This window comes from Fringilla coelebs (genome assembly GCF_963513975.1).
Source record: "Fringilla coelebs genome assembly, chromosome: 15".
Lineage (NCBI taxonomy): Eukaryota > Metazoa > Chordata > Aves > Passeriformes > Fringillidae > Fringilla > Fringilla coelebs.
In genome coordinates, this window is record NC_140041.1 from 5,044,203 (window position 1) to 5,058,663 (window position 14,461).

The 14,461-nt window shown below is 53.9% G+C and overlaps 1 protein-coding gene across 2 annotated transcripts in view; it reads left to right on the plus strand.

Moving 5' to 3' along the window:
- Positions 1–12,086: 12,086 nt before the first annotated feature.
- The window catches only part of LOC311159782 (rho GTPase-activating protein 7-like), a 47,550-nt gene continuing 45,175 nt past the window's right edge, over positions 12,087–14,461 (plus strand). For both annotated transcript variants that reach the window (XM_084216098.1, XM_084216099.1), the window contains exon 1: positions 12,087–12,130. In XM_084216098.1, the coding sequence (XP_084072224.1) occupies positions 12,124–12,130 (7 nt within the window). In that variant the 5' untranslated portion in view covers positions 12,087–12,123. The remainder of the gene's footprint in view (positions 12,131–14,461) is intronic.

Consider the following 14,461-nt stretch of genomic DNA (forward strand, 5'->3'; position numbering starts at 1 on the left):
GGGGTGTGAAGGGCACAGCTGCTGCTCGGGGCTGCAGAGCACTGCAGCAGTTCATCACTGCTGGCTGCAGGGAGCCAGCAAAGCCCGAGTGCCTGCAGCACTGCATTTCTGGCTTGGCAGGGCACTTGGCCAGGGCTCATTGTGGCTTTGAGCTCACATCTGGCCCTGCTGGAGCCCAGAGGCACTCTCAGCAGCGCCCAGGCTGTGCACACAGGTGTGCTGTGCACCTGGGCCAGCTGCTCCTGCTGGCACCAAACACCACGGGTGCCCCCTGTGCCCGGGCCAGCGGGGCTGCTGTCACACACAGGGAGCTCTTTGTGCCACCAAAGCCCTTGTGAGCCTGCCAGCATGTGTGCAAGGAGAGCAGAGGAGATGTGCTGGGCTTTGGTAACCCTGGGTGGTGAAGTCAGCCTGCCCCAACACGTTCTCATTCATGGCTGAGCCTTAACAGAACCTTCCCGAAGGCTCTGAGCCGTTCCCACAAACCCTGCTCCTTTTAAGTCGTCTATTGCCACCTTCAGCCCGCTGCTGTCACTGATGGGCTCTGTGTTCCCTCAGCACCTCCCAGAGCTAATACCTTTCCTTCTAGGGCAGCAGCTCCTGCCCGGGGCCAGGGCTCCTGTTCTCACACCAGCTCCTGGTGGCAGAGCTGGAGGAAGAGCCTCCAGCTGGTGCTTACACTCAAATGTTTGCTCTAGCATGTTCCCACCAGGCTGCCTCAACAGCAAAATATTGAGTTCAGTGCACTCTCACTACTTGATGTTTTTATCGTTTAAGGCTTGAGACAACTTGTAAATGCTTAAAATAGCATGAAAATCCCTGTGCTGGCACGGGCTCCCAGCCTTATTGGAAGGCTGTCTGCTGTTCTCCTGGTGTGGAAGTTTCATATGTTCCAGAGAACAATTATGGAAGGCCAAAATTTTAAATAAGCAAGGCTATGTGGCAGTTATCATTTCAAAGGAAATCCATAGCTTAAGGGTGTCAGAATAGCAAGCTGATGTAAAAATCTGAATTGATGAGCAACCAGGTGTCCATAAATGAGCACCTTGGCTGCAGAGTGTTCCATTATAGGATCACCATCGATTTCCACAATTTTTAAAGGTATTAAATGACACTTTTTTGGTATAAACTACAGATAGCTGCACCATTTCCAGGTTCTGCATGTTCCTGGAATGCAACATGTAATGTAAACTCTCCTGAGGGAAGGCAGGAGGAAGCAGGCTTCCAGGAGCAGCTGAGTGTTCGCTCCCTGCAGCTCAGCTGTGGGAGCTCCTGCTGGGGCAGGGAGATGAGCCTTGGCAAGGGCTTCTCACACAGTCAGGCTGAGCCCACCCCTCATTTTATCAGCCCTGCTCTGGGTTTGTTCAGGGCTCCATTCTTCCAGCAGCTGCTCCTCAGGGTAAAGCCAAAGCTGCTCCCTGCACCAAACTGGGGGGTTGTGGCTGCAGCCCTGGGTGCCCCTTGGCTCTCCCTCCCTGAGCCCTGCAGGTCTCACCCTGGCCAACACAGAGCCTGTGTTAGCCTGGGAGCTGAGGGGAGCTGTGGCTGTGAGTGAGCACTGCCCCAGCACCACAGCTCCACTGCTCCTGCTGCTGCGCCCTCTGCTCTGGGGGTTCTGGGCAGCAATGCATCCACAACAGGATTAGCCTGGAGAAAAGGAGGCTCAGGGCTGCCCTCATCACTCTCACAGCTCCTGAAAGGTGCCTGTGCCCAGCTGGGGCTGGACTCCCTCTCCAAGAACTGACAGAACCAGAGCACACAGCCTCCAGCTGCACCAAGGGAAATGCAGGTTGGATATCAGGGAAAAGTTTTTTCCAGAAAGGTGATAAAGTTCTGGGATGGCTGCCCAGGGAGGTGGTGGAGTCCCCATCCCTGGGTGTGATTAACAAAGCCTGGATGTGGCACTGGGTGCCAGGGCTGAGTCGAGGGGTTGGGGCTGGGTTGGACTGGATGGTCTTGAAGGTCTCATCCAGCCTGGTCATTGTGTGATTCTGTGACACATGGGGCAGGGAGGTGAGTTCTGTGACACATGGAGCAGGGAGGTGAGTTCTGTGACACATGGAGCAGAGAGGTGAGTTCTGTGACACATGGAGCAGTCAGGTGAGTTCTGTGACACATGGAGCAGGGAGGTGAGTTCTGTGACACATGGAGCAGGGAGGTGAGTTCTGTGACACATGGAGCAGTCAGGTGAGTTCTGTGACACATGGAGCAGAGAGGTGAGTTCTGTGACACATGGAACAGGGAGGTGGCTGCAGTCCCCAGCCCTGTCCCACCACCCAGAGCCTGCCCAGAAGTGCCAGTCCCTGTGGGACAGTGTGAGGCTGATCCCTCCCAAGGGACAGAGGACTTGCCCAAGAAAATGACTGCCAGTGTGCCTGTCTGCAGTCTCACAGTGCTGCTTGTCCTGCCCTGTATAAATCACCTTAAAATTGTCATTGGAAACTCCTTTGGAGCAGGGGAGAAGCGACCTCTGTGTTGCTATTTGTGACAGAGGAATGTGGCTGGGGCTGAGAGACCTGGGCTGTTTGTACCACTGAGGGGCTGTAGCTGGGGCTTTGGACAGCAGCCAGCAGGTTTGCTCTGGGTGGGCATGAACTGGGGATATCTGACCACTTACAGCCTCCCTCTGCCAGGGAAACCTCTCCTGGGAAAGCGTGGCTTCAGCTGCTGGACTAGAGGGGAAGGAAATCTCTCCTGTTGGTTTCTAGCAGCTAAAATGGCCACATTCTGCATGTAAAGAAAAATCAGAAATGCCTTTTCCCGCAGACTTTCGGCACGTTCTGCCATGGCAGAAGCACAGGGCACCCCTGGGCTGGCTCAAACAGCGTGCCATGAGTGCTGCCAGAGGCCTTTGGCTCACTGATAAGCTGCTTATCTTCAAGCCATCCGTTTTTATTTTACTCTGAATAAATACTTCTCTGTGCTAGCTAATAAAGATGTCTTTTTGGGCAAAAGAATGACTCGAGTTCAACCTTAGCTGTTAAGGTTGTTCTTTATTTTATTTTAACAGTATGCACATGATCACACACTCCTTTAAATCTTCCTGAGAGAGAGTGGCAGTATCCAAACACATGGCTACCAGCTGCAGCCAGCAGTTACAACATCACACCCACGGTCTCCTCAGGTGCAGATGAAATCCAGATGCCCAAACACTCGAGTTCTCCACAAGGGAAATGCTAAATTGTGCATAAAACCAGTTGTTTTATGGCCTTTAATGCTATGGACATATTCAGATTATTTTTGCAGGAGCCCTAATGACCAGTTGCTAGCTATTTTTCCTTTTTTTTAAGTACGTTGTTTTACCATTCTGGAGAATTAAAAATGCCAACATTACTGAAACACATCTGCTGAGGGAGGATGTTTGCTTCATCTTGAAATGGCCTGATGTTTGGGGAAATGTTTCAGGCCTCACAGGAGTCCCAGGGCGGAGATGTGAGTGTGAGAAGCTTCTAGGAATGTGGAGCTCTTTGCTGCTTTTTCCTAGCACAGCTTTATTTTTAGCACTCCTCATGTTTAAGGGCCGTGGCTGGGAAACAACAGGAGGTACTTTAACTCCTTTCTGTGAGCAGCCTGACTGTACATTGATTTTTTTGGCTTTATGAAACAGATTTTCTTCTTCACGGCTGCGATAGCTCGGTGAAATTGTAGGTGATGGCCACAGACTCATCAGGTAAAAAGTGAAATGGAGAATTTGTGCTCTGAGAGGCACCAGACCTGGAGCTCACCCTTGCTGTCCCCACATGGAGGTGCCAGCTGGGACAGTGTTCCAGATTGCAAGGCAAGATGTATTCTACCACCATCTGTATGGCAGTTGTCTGGTGCCAAGTGGGCAATGCTCCTTATCTCCCTCTCTGAGTCATCACAATCACTCAGCCCTTGGGAGGGGACACCTGCTGATAACAGGCTATGGAATATCACTGCATGGCTGATCAGAACCATAACATCCCAATGTGAGATGCTCTGCCCAGAGGGAGGAGCCAAGCATTCCTACCCAGATATAATCAGGAGGTTCTGGAACACCAGCACAGCTTCCCACTGGATTCCCGGAGGAACAGCAGCTGCTTCTTCTTCCACGGATCTGCAGAGGAAGAATCCACCCCTTTCCTACAGGACTCCCCTGCTCCAACAGAACCACACCTGACCCTCCAGGAGGGCTGCAGCCCCTTTTCCAACTGGACTGCTACCAACACCCTGACCCACAGGGTGTCAGGTTGAGTTCTGACTCTGTCAGTGTTGTTTTAGTGTATTGCATTGTTGCATTTTATCCTTTTAATTTTCTTCCCCTTCCCTATTAAAGAACTGTTATTTCCTGCTCCCATATCTTTTGCCTGAGAGTCCCTTATTTAAAATTCATAGCAATTGGGAGGGCTGGGGAGGGTTTGCATTCTCCATTTCAGGGGAGGCTCCTGCCTTCCTTAGCAGGCACCTGTCTTTCCAAACCAGGACAGGCAGTGGCACATGCCCAGTGCCCAGCCCAGCCCAGGGGAGAGCAGAGGCTGGAGAACAGCTGCCAGGGAGGAGGCAGGTCAGCCCCTGTGCCTTGGGGCTCCTTCCTGCCCTTTTCTCATCAGCACAAGGGCCCCTGCACTGCCCTGGGGCCAGGCTCCCAGCAGAGCTCTGCAGGAGGCACAGAATGCATTTCACTGCTTTTACAACCAACATGGCCTGGGTTTTGTTAGCAGAACTACAGTGGGAGGTGACACTAAAGGGATTAAGCACTTAGTGTCCCAAAATGAATGAAAATGAGCATAATATGGTTACTTTGCTGTCTCAAGCCCAGCTTCTCCTGGTGCTTTTCCCTTCCCCTGAGCAGCAGCCGTGTCCAAAGGCTGTGTGATGTCCCCAGCTGCCATGGCCCTGCCAAGGAGCTCTGCTTTGCCCTTTTAGGGTTCAGCTTGTCCCCGTGTCCCCCCATGCAGCTCACTGGGCACTGGGGTGGAAAACAGCCTCCTCCATTGGAGCTCAGGAGGACATTTATGTAATTTTTTCAAAGCTGAATGCCTTTGTCATGTAAAGTCTCATCCTTGTGAAAGTGTAATTCCCTGTGATGCATCCTGGATGTGGCCATGGATTGTCACTGACATGTTTTATGAAAAATCCTTTCCTTAGGATTTTTCCTCCTGAGGAGCTGAGAGGCCTCAGGAACAAAATGTGAACAATGATTGTCTGCTGCTGTGGAATGCAGCAGGTGGATCTGGGATTGGTCTCATGTGGTTGTTTCTAATTAATGGCCAATCACAGTCCACCTGTCTCAGACTGTTTCAGTCAGAACCTTTGTTATTGATTCTTTTTCTATTCTTAGCCAGCCTTCTGATGAAATCCTTCCTTCTATTCTCTTAGTATAGTTTTTAACATAATATATGCCATAAAATAATAAACCAAACCTTCTGAAACATGGAGTCAGCTGCATCATTCTCTCTCCCCTTCATCAGAGTCATTGTTGATTTACAATAATGATGTGTCACCCTGTGCAGGACAAGCTTCCTGCCCTGAGCATTCCCCAGGGGACAAGCCAAGGAGGAGTGGGGAATGGCTGCTTGCACAGCCTGCAGAGATAGCTGGGCATTGCATTGTCCAGACCCAAAGAACTTTTTGTAATGGAAACATATCCTTAATGCTTTCTCCTCATCCTGATACTAACTGCAGGTGTTACAGAAAAAAAAACCAGTCTTGCATGGCAGTTTGCTGTCTCAAGTGTGTCATGTGTGGCTGAGAGCTACCAGGTGTTCTCTGCAGGTCTCTGAGGAGGGGTTCTGTCCCCCAGGACTCTGAGGAGGGGGTGCTCAGTGCTGCAGCTCACAGCTCAGAGCAGCCACTGTGCCTGTCAGCCCTGGGTTTCCTTCCTCTGGGGGACAGTAATTAAGTTGTCTTAATCAGGATGCAGGCTTGCAGCATCAGCCTCCAACACAGGAATCAGCCGTGGGGACTCCCAGGGTGCTCTCAGAGCTCTCCTGGGTGTGGGATGTGCTCGGTGAGGAGCATCCATGCAGCTCTGGGGCTGGTGATGAGCCAGCTGGGTACTGGTGTATGTGTCAGTGATGTGTGTGTGTCAGTGACAGCAGTGTGTCAGGGATGTGTGTGTCTGTCAGGGACATGTGTCTGTCAGTGATGTCTGTGTGTGTCAGTGACGTGTGTGTCACGGACATGTGTGTGGCAGTGACAGCAGTGTCATAGTGATATGTGTGTGGGTCAGGGACGTGTGTGTGTGTCAGGGACGTGTGTGTCACGGACATATGTGTGGCAGTGACAGCAGTGTCCTAGTGATATGTGTGTGGGTCAGGGACGTGTGTGTGTCAGTGGTGTGTGTGGCAGTGACAGCAGTGTGGCAGTGATGTGTGTGTGTCAGGGATGTGTGTGTGTCAGTGATGTCTGTCAGGGATATGTGTGTGTCAGGGACGTGTGTGTCACGGACATGTGTGTGTCAGTGACAGCAGTGTGGCAATGACAGCAGTGTGGCAGTGATGTGTGTGTCAGGGACAGCAGTGTGTCAGGGACGTGTGTGTGGCAGTGACAGCAGTGTGGCAGTGACAGCAGTGTGGCAGTGATGTGTGTGTCAGGGATGTGTGTGTGTGTCAGGGACGTGTGTGTGGCAGTGACAGCAGTGTGTGGCAGTGACAGCAGGGTGGCAGTGATGTGTGTGCTGGAGCAGCTTGGGTCCTCTCCTGTGTGCTGAGCTCCCCTCAGCAAACACCACTGGAGCCATTCCTGTGAGACACTGACCCAAACCTGCTGCCAGCACTAGAAGAGGCGGATGTGTGACATGTGACACCAGCTGCCACCTGCAGCCACCTGCCATCCAAGTCACCTTCCCGTTGATTGCTGCTCTTTTCCAGGACTGGTTTTGCCAAGGGGCTTCACCAGTGCTGAGCTAGGAGCCAGGTATTGCTTACTGTACATACACACTGCCACTGTAAAGATGTTTCATTCTCACATCCCAAACGGGGAGGAAACCTAAATTTAATGGCTGGATTTGCTGGGAAGAACACACTTGTGTGGGCACTATTTCCAGGCATGTAACTGAACAGGTAAGTGGCAGAGGATTTTTATATCCCCATTGCTGCTTAGAGAGTGGACAGCACAGGGAAGAAGTGTCTTTGGAGTGGAGTTTCTCTTTGGAGAATGTTTAATCCAAGTCCTTTTCAAACAGAATGGTCTCTGCACAAAACAATCGCTCAGGTAAATCCCCTAACACAGGAGAAACATCCTATTCTGCTTCCAGACCGAGCTGCTCCTTTCAAAATGAACCAAAATAAGAATCCTGAGCCCGAGCAAAGCCACCCTGTGTGACTGGGAGCTGTGTGCAGACAGCTGACGCAGGGGTTGGGAATGCAGAGGTGCAGAGCTCCCGGGATGTGCATGGCCTCTCTCCTTAGCTCCTTATTTATCCTCCCTGTGGGAGGAACAGCTGTGTTTACAGGAGGTGGGAGCTGAGCCTCGGCAGGGCTGTGCTCCGTGCTGGGACCTGCTGGGGCTGCTGCCCTGCCTGCTCCTGCCACAGCCACGGGCAGGAGTCACCTGCAGGCTTCTCCTCCAGAGGCAGGAGCCGAGAGGATGGATCTGCCTTGGTCCTGAGCTGCGGCTGCAGCGCCAGGGCCGGGCTGTGCTGAGGATGAGGATGGCAGGGGCGAGGCCCCAGCTCAGGAGATGCCTCAGCGACCACCCCGGGGGCTCCACCAGCTGGGCCTGGGATGGCTTCTGGAGAACAGCCAGGGAAAAACGCCTTGCAGGTCAGTCCAGGGGCAGCTGTAATCCCACACTGGGGTCATCAGGCATCGGGGCTACGGCCTTGTCAAGGAGGGAAAATACCTTTACTTTTTTGGCGCTCCTTTAACCTTGCTGCATTTTCTGTCACACCACAGAGCTGCCTTTGCCCAGGCTGCTTTTTCACTGGTGGGACCATGTGGGAATTTTGAGCTGATGATTTGCACATAGAGCTGGAAATACTCAGATTTCTATAGAATTCCATTTTATACTTTTTGTTTACCTGGAGTTTTGTAGACTCTTTAGGACATGACAGTGTCAGCCACGCAGTGCCAACAACCACAGTGCCCACCAGTGACCTGAGCCACTTTTAAACCTTCATTGTTGGTGCTTACAGAAACTTGTGAGCTTGAGCTTGTGTGGTTTTTCAGGAAGCCTTTCTAGGGTGTCAGAAATAATCCTCCTCAGAGTCCAGCCACCTTTCCCCAAGCCTTGCACCCCCAGCTCTCCAGCACGTGCAGAGGAGGGCAGAGCAGACCCTGGGGCTGCATGGGGATGGAGATGGGCTGGGCTGGCAGGTGAGGGGCTGTGCAGGGACCCCGTGCTGAGCACTGCACACAGGGCTGCTCCTGCTCTGGGGGGCATGGTGCCCAGCAGGGAGCTGGCAGCATCCCTGCCAGGGCAGGAGCAATAACTGCTCCAGTCATTGAAAATGGCTTTCTAGGTTCTTTTTCTTTCAAGCAGCTCGGTGGGCTGTGTATAGATCTTTCCTCCTGGGGCTTGTGTTCATCTCGCAGAGACAGGAGGTTTTGTTGTAGCATTTTGATGCTGGCCAGGTGGGTGTCCCTCTCTGCATCCCTGAGAGAGAGCTCAAAATGAGTAAAGGTATTTCTCTTTTCCCTGAGCCCACAAGCTCTCCACTTGTTATAAGCAGACCTTTCAGAGGTGCCAAGGGGCTGGATTGTTATTGTAAACATCCCTGTTCCTCTGTCAAAGCAAGAGCCAAGTTACCCTTTGGGCTGAGGTTGTCTTTCAGTTCACAACGAGGATGGAGCAAAGAGGCTGTCAGATTAACTGGGGACTTTCCACGGGGGAACAGGATGTTGGGAATTGCTTTTGTGTACAAGATCTCTGATTTTTGTGCCTCCAAGGTCCTCAAACCACTTTGAAAATCCTAGATTTAATTTGAGTGTGCTGGTCATGCCTCTGGGCTTTTGTGCTGGGCTGAGGAGCAGCACAAACCCAGTCACTGCTGGCACCTGTGGAGCCCATCCCAGCAGAGCAGGATGGAACAACCCCCTATCCCCTATCCCCCCTACAATCCCCTGGAAGCAGAGGGGGTTTCCTCACATGCTGGTCTGGGATGTGTTGGTCAGGAGGAGTGAAAGACATGGCCATTTCTGAGGAGCTGGGTCACACAAGTTCTGCCAGGGGGATGCTCTCTTTCCTCTACCAAACAACAGCCAGAACTCAGATTGCAGCTCTTCTCTGTGTGCAGAAGGCTCAGCAGCATCAGGGAGCCCTTTGAGCTGGGCTGTGAGAAAGCAGTGTGGACATTTTATAAGCAGAAGGGACAGAGCTGTGGGTGGTATTTGCCACCCTGCACCAGGTGCAGGAGCTGTAACACAGCTGCTTCTTGGTTTGCCACCCATTCAGTGCTGGTGGGATTTGTGTGCACCAACTCCAGGTGACTTCCTGGAGGAGCTGGCAAAGGTTGGCTGCTTTTTTGACAACAACTGATGCCATTGCTCCTGGACTGCTGTCCACAGCTCAAACACCACGGTTCAGGAAAGAGATTGCTCCAGTTGATAATGCTTCCACTGGACACTGCATAACAGATCAGCTGGTGGATCCCTGGGATTCCTCCTGGCCACGTGGTGACCAACAATGACAGAGGGGAGCAGCAGGAGCCTGTAGTGCTCCTGCACTGGGCTGCCACTTGGCTGGGTGCTGAAACTCTCAGAACTTGAAAGAGCCCCAGAAGTTAAAAATTTACTAAATTTTTATTAAAGGAAATTTATCAAATGCTAATTAAAGGAAAGGCAAAATGGCAGTGTTTTCCTGGTGCTCTTCCTGGTCCTCTCTCCACCTCTGAAGCCATCCTTTGCCCTGGCCAGCCCCTCCACACTGCTGCCCAGATGGCTGCCAGCTGCCTGCACGGCTCGTGCTCCCTCCCTGCAAGCTGCACACAAATGGGCTGCTCTGCCTTTGTAAACAGGCTAAAAATACCCTGCTGCTGCTCCTCGGAGGGGCCTGGAGTTCAGAGAGGCTGGGAAGGAAGCCGGGGTCAGGCGGCCCCCGGGGAGCGGGCGTCACACGGGGCACAGAGACACAGAGGGGCTGGCTGCAGGGACAGACAGACCATCGGCCACAGCACTGCTGCTGCACCACTGCACTGCTGCACTGGTGTCCCACTGCACTGCTGCACTGCTGCACTGCTGTCCTGCTGTCCCGCTGCACTGCTGTCCCACTGCACTGCTGCTGCACTGCTGTCCTGCTGCACTGCTGCACTGCTCTCCTGCTGCACCGCTGCACTGCTGCACTGCTGTCCTGCTGCACTGCTGTCCCGCTGTCCCGCTGCACTGCTGTCCCGCTGTCCCACTGCACTGCTGCACTGCTCTCCTGCTCTCCTGCTGCACTGCTGTCCTGCTGCACTGCTGTCCCTCTGCACTGCTGCACTGCTGCACTGCTGTCCCCCTGTCCCACTGTCCCGCTGCACTGCTCCCCTGCTCCCCTGCTGTCCTGCTGTCCTTCCCGGTGAGCCAGCGGTGCCAGGTCTCCTCAGATTAGATTTCATGGTGTGGGAGATGTGCCTTCCAGGGCTCTGTGCTCCTCTTTTGAAGAGGAATTTTTTTGTCTTTTCTGCTCAATTTCTGTGCTAGGTGTTGTGATGCATGTCCTGCGGAGTGCTGGCTCCTCCAGGCTCTGCCACCCCAGTCAGCTGGGCCCCTTTGCTGAGGGTGCCCTGTGTGAGCCTTGTGTCTCCATATCCCCTGGGAAAGGAAGTCAGGAGAGCCTATTCCTTCAGACATCCCATTTCAGAAGGCATCAAAAGCTGATTTCTGTTCTCAGCACACCCTTGTACCTCCTTAAGGGATGTGACTCTCCTGACCACACCCTGGTCAGACTGACCAGGACCTGAGTCTGAATGCCCCCCTCCAGTGACACAGAAGCCAGTTCCAACCAGAAACCTCATCAGTGGTAGCAAATTTCAGTTTGAATCATATGTGTTATAGGCATTAACACCTGGAATACTCTTATATTTTGCTTCATTACTGCTTAACCCTGTTAGCTGGTGTGAGGCTGTGTGGCACGGGGTGAATCAGCAACGAGCACCTCTCAGGCACCCCCTGTGTGCTGTGAGTGCTGGAAACACAGAGCAGGGCCCACACTGGCCTGGCAGCGATGACAGCTGTGTCTCTGCTCCTGTACCCTGCCTGCTTTCTCCATCTCTGCCCTGTCATGGAAATGCAGGTGTCCCCTGTGGGAGCCAGGGCTGGGCTGTGGGAGCTGCCTGCACAGACAAAGAGGGAATCAGCAGGGCTGAATCAATGCCTGTGATGGGCAAGGACACCTTAAAGCCCAGCCACAGCACCAGACCCTCCAGTGCCCCCAGCCCCAGGGAGCTCCCAGCACTCTCTGAGCTGGCAGGAAGGTGGTGCTGCCCTCCCTGCACCCAGGGACTGCTCAAACCATGCTCAGCTGCCTCTGCTCCAGGCAGAAGGAGCTCCACTGAGACTTTGTTTTAAAGAAAATGACCTTTGCTGTGCCAAAAAGATTCAGTCCAAAAGACTTCTGGTGCAAAAGCAGTGGATTTAACAGGATTTTCCCATCACCTCTGGCAGAGCTGAGCAGTGTCAGGGTGGTGTCTGCAGGGGAGCACTCAGCAGTGGGCTTTGCCCTGAGCTCACTCTGCTGGGCCCCGCTCCAGTTCCTCCAGGGCTCCTCACTGATGGAACTGCAGTGCCTCCAGTACCTCTGCATCCCCTCCATCCTGCCCAGATCCCAACCCTGGGCATCCTGCACTTATCCTGCAGGATTCCCTGGTGGCACCCGTGCCCCCAGCCCCTGGGCAGTGCCCCCAGCCCCTGGGCAGTGCCCAGCACGGTGCCCGGGGCAGGCTCAGCTGCAGGGCTGGTCAGGGATGCAGCGGCAGAGGCTGGGGCAGGGTTGCGAGGGGCAGGCAGAGGAAGCGGCGTGTCAGAGCCCGGCGGGATGCGGGAGGGCTGCAGGGAGCTGTGACCGAGCTGCTCTTTCCCAGGGAGGATTCTCCACCCCGTCCTGGGTGGGATCTCGGCTGTCCTGCTTAAAGCCGAGCAGATGGGGCTGGAGCTCGGCTGCCCCAGGCAGGACTTGCCGGCTTGCAGGGACACGGGAGTAGCTCCTGCACAGGACAGGGACCTGCTGCAGCCACCCTGCCCCATGGAAGGTAGGAGGAGGTTTGTTTTCTTTCCTTGGTTACTCTATTTCTGTCAGGTTTTTAAACCAGCAATCAGACTGTAGTGCGATTAGCCGGAAAACAAGGCACAAACTCGGGAGGGAATGACAAAGGTGTGGGTCTGGCTGTTCCCTGCTGGGATGTGCTGCTTCTACTTGGGCCCACTGAACAAAAACCAGAAAGTTTTTCCATTATATATTTTGTTTAGAATTTAAAAGAAAAAAATTAGTTCCTAGGGATTTTGAGATCTAACTCTTCAGCATCTGCAAGTCCCAGATGCAGTGGGCATTTGGTGGCACAGCACAGCTGTCCCTGCAGGGTGGCAGAGTGGAGAAGGTCCCTGCCTGGCAAAGGTTTGTCCTCAGGAGGGGACCAGCCACCCATCCTGCTGCCACCCACCTGTGCCAGGACCCTCAGTGCTCCCATGGGAGTCATTCCTGAGGTGTGAGCACAGCCAGGGCAGGGAATGGCTTTCCCACAGGGACCAGGTGGGGTGGCAGGGCTGGGGAAACCACAGCAGCAGGGACACTCTCTGTGGGGACAGCATGTCAGGCCTCCAGCATCAGAGGAGGTCACCCTGAGCAATCATGGACTTTTCCTGAAAAGCAATGGCAAAAGGGATCTGTTTTCTGGGAGGGAGGAAGGCGAGAGGGGACCTTCGGGGTGGCTGCCTGAGCCTGCAGCAGTGTGTGCTGTCACCCTGGGGCTGCAGAGGGACGGTGCTGCTGCTCCAGGCCTCCCTGCTCAGCTGTGCTCCCATGTCCCAGGGTGGTTTCTGTCTCAGCTGGCTCGACCCTCAGATCTTGCCCAGGTCCCTTTGCCAGGGCTGGAGCTCCCTGACAGCAGGAGCTGGTGCTCCATGCTGGTGCTCCATGCTGGGGCATTTCTCTGGCCATTGACTGGGCCAGCTCCTGCTCCTGCCTTTGCCAAAGGCTCGCTTTGGAATGCCCAAAACATCCTACAGCAACTCTGACAGCTCTGTGGGAGGGTATTGAGCATCTGCGTGTCAGAACGTGGCCTTTGCTTTATTGCTTCATGTAAAACACTTTGTATTCTCTGGGCAGGAGAGGCAAGGGTGGCAGTGAATGTTTTCAGAAAGGGAATTAGTGTCATGTCCCTTCCCAGCGACGTTCCCCTGTCACAGCCCCTGGTGAGGCTGCCCAGCAGCTCTGCTCTCACACGGATCTGCAGGACTGCCTGCCAGCACCACAGCTGGGAACAGTACTGCAGTTCTTGTCCTTTGCCTCTCTATAAAATAAATCAAGCTGAGTTTTCAACCCTCTGTTTGCTGGTGCTCTCTGGCCAAGTTTTGAGTCAATTTATTCCTCATTGCTCTGCGTCACCCTGGCGATGTGCTGAGCACGAGGGCTGGGGACAAACACCACAATCAGTCTGCTGCATTTCAGGCCAGGGCTGAGCATCCATCTGCTGGTTCACACAGGCCTCCCAGGCACTGGTAGAGGTGTGCTTTTAAAGGTAGAAAATCACTTGTGTTTTGGAAATGAGTAAATTGTTGACATGAGCTGAGAGTGATGAGACAGGAATGTGTTGCCAGGATTCCCCATAGGAGCATTCTGCTGCTGCAGTGAGCACTGCGGGAAGGGACCAGAGGGTGCTGGCTGGAGCTCAGGGAGGGCTGTGCCACAGGGAGGGACCCTCCTTTGGCCATGCCTGCTGTGCCACAGGGGTGCTGGGCAGGGAGCAGCCTCCATCCACCTGCTCTCTGTGGGCTCATTCCCTGGGGCCAGAGCAGCAGGAGCAGGCAGGGAGCCCAGCCCGAGGTGGGCAGCAGGGTGTGAGCAGCCAAGTCCAGCTGTGCAGGGCTGGGGGGCTGCTGGGGTCAGCACATCTGGCTGGCAGCACGGTCCCCCCTGTCCCCAGCACCAGCCCTGCGGTCAGAGAGCTGTTAAGAAATGGGGAGGTGTTTCTGGGAGTGTTTTTGTGTGGGTTGCTGTTCTTTTTGGTGTAAATTTGCTGTTTCAGCTTCTGAAGTTCACCACTTCCAGGGTTAATGTTATCTGACGCCTGGCAAAAATCTGGATCTCCAAAAAATCTGACACCTGCCAAAAACTGGTCCAGCGAGCCTTGTGCAGCGGGGGGCTGAGCACACACGCTGCCTGCTGTTCCCATCCCTCCTCCACCCCATCCTGCTTCCCTCAGTGCTCCTGGGAAAAGGCAGGAGCTGGAGCTGTTGGAAGGAATGCTTGTGTGGGAAGGGAACTTGGCTTCTCTGGTGAATAAATCATATAGAATGCCTTCTGTGCATTAAACAAAGCTTTGTGAAGGGCAGATGCAAAGGAGAGGGGCTGGTGGCTCGGGAGG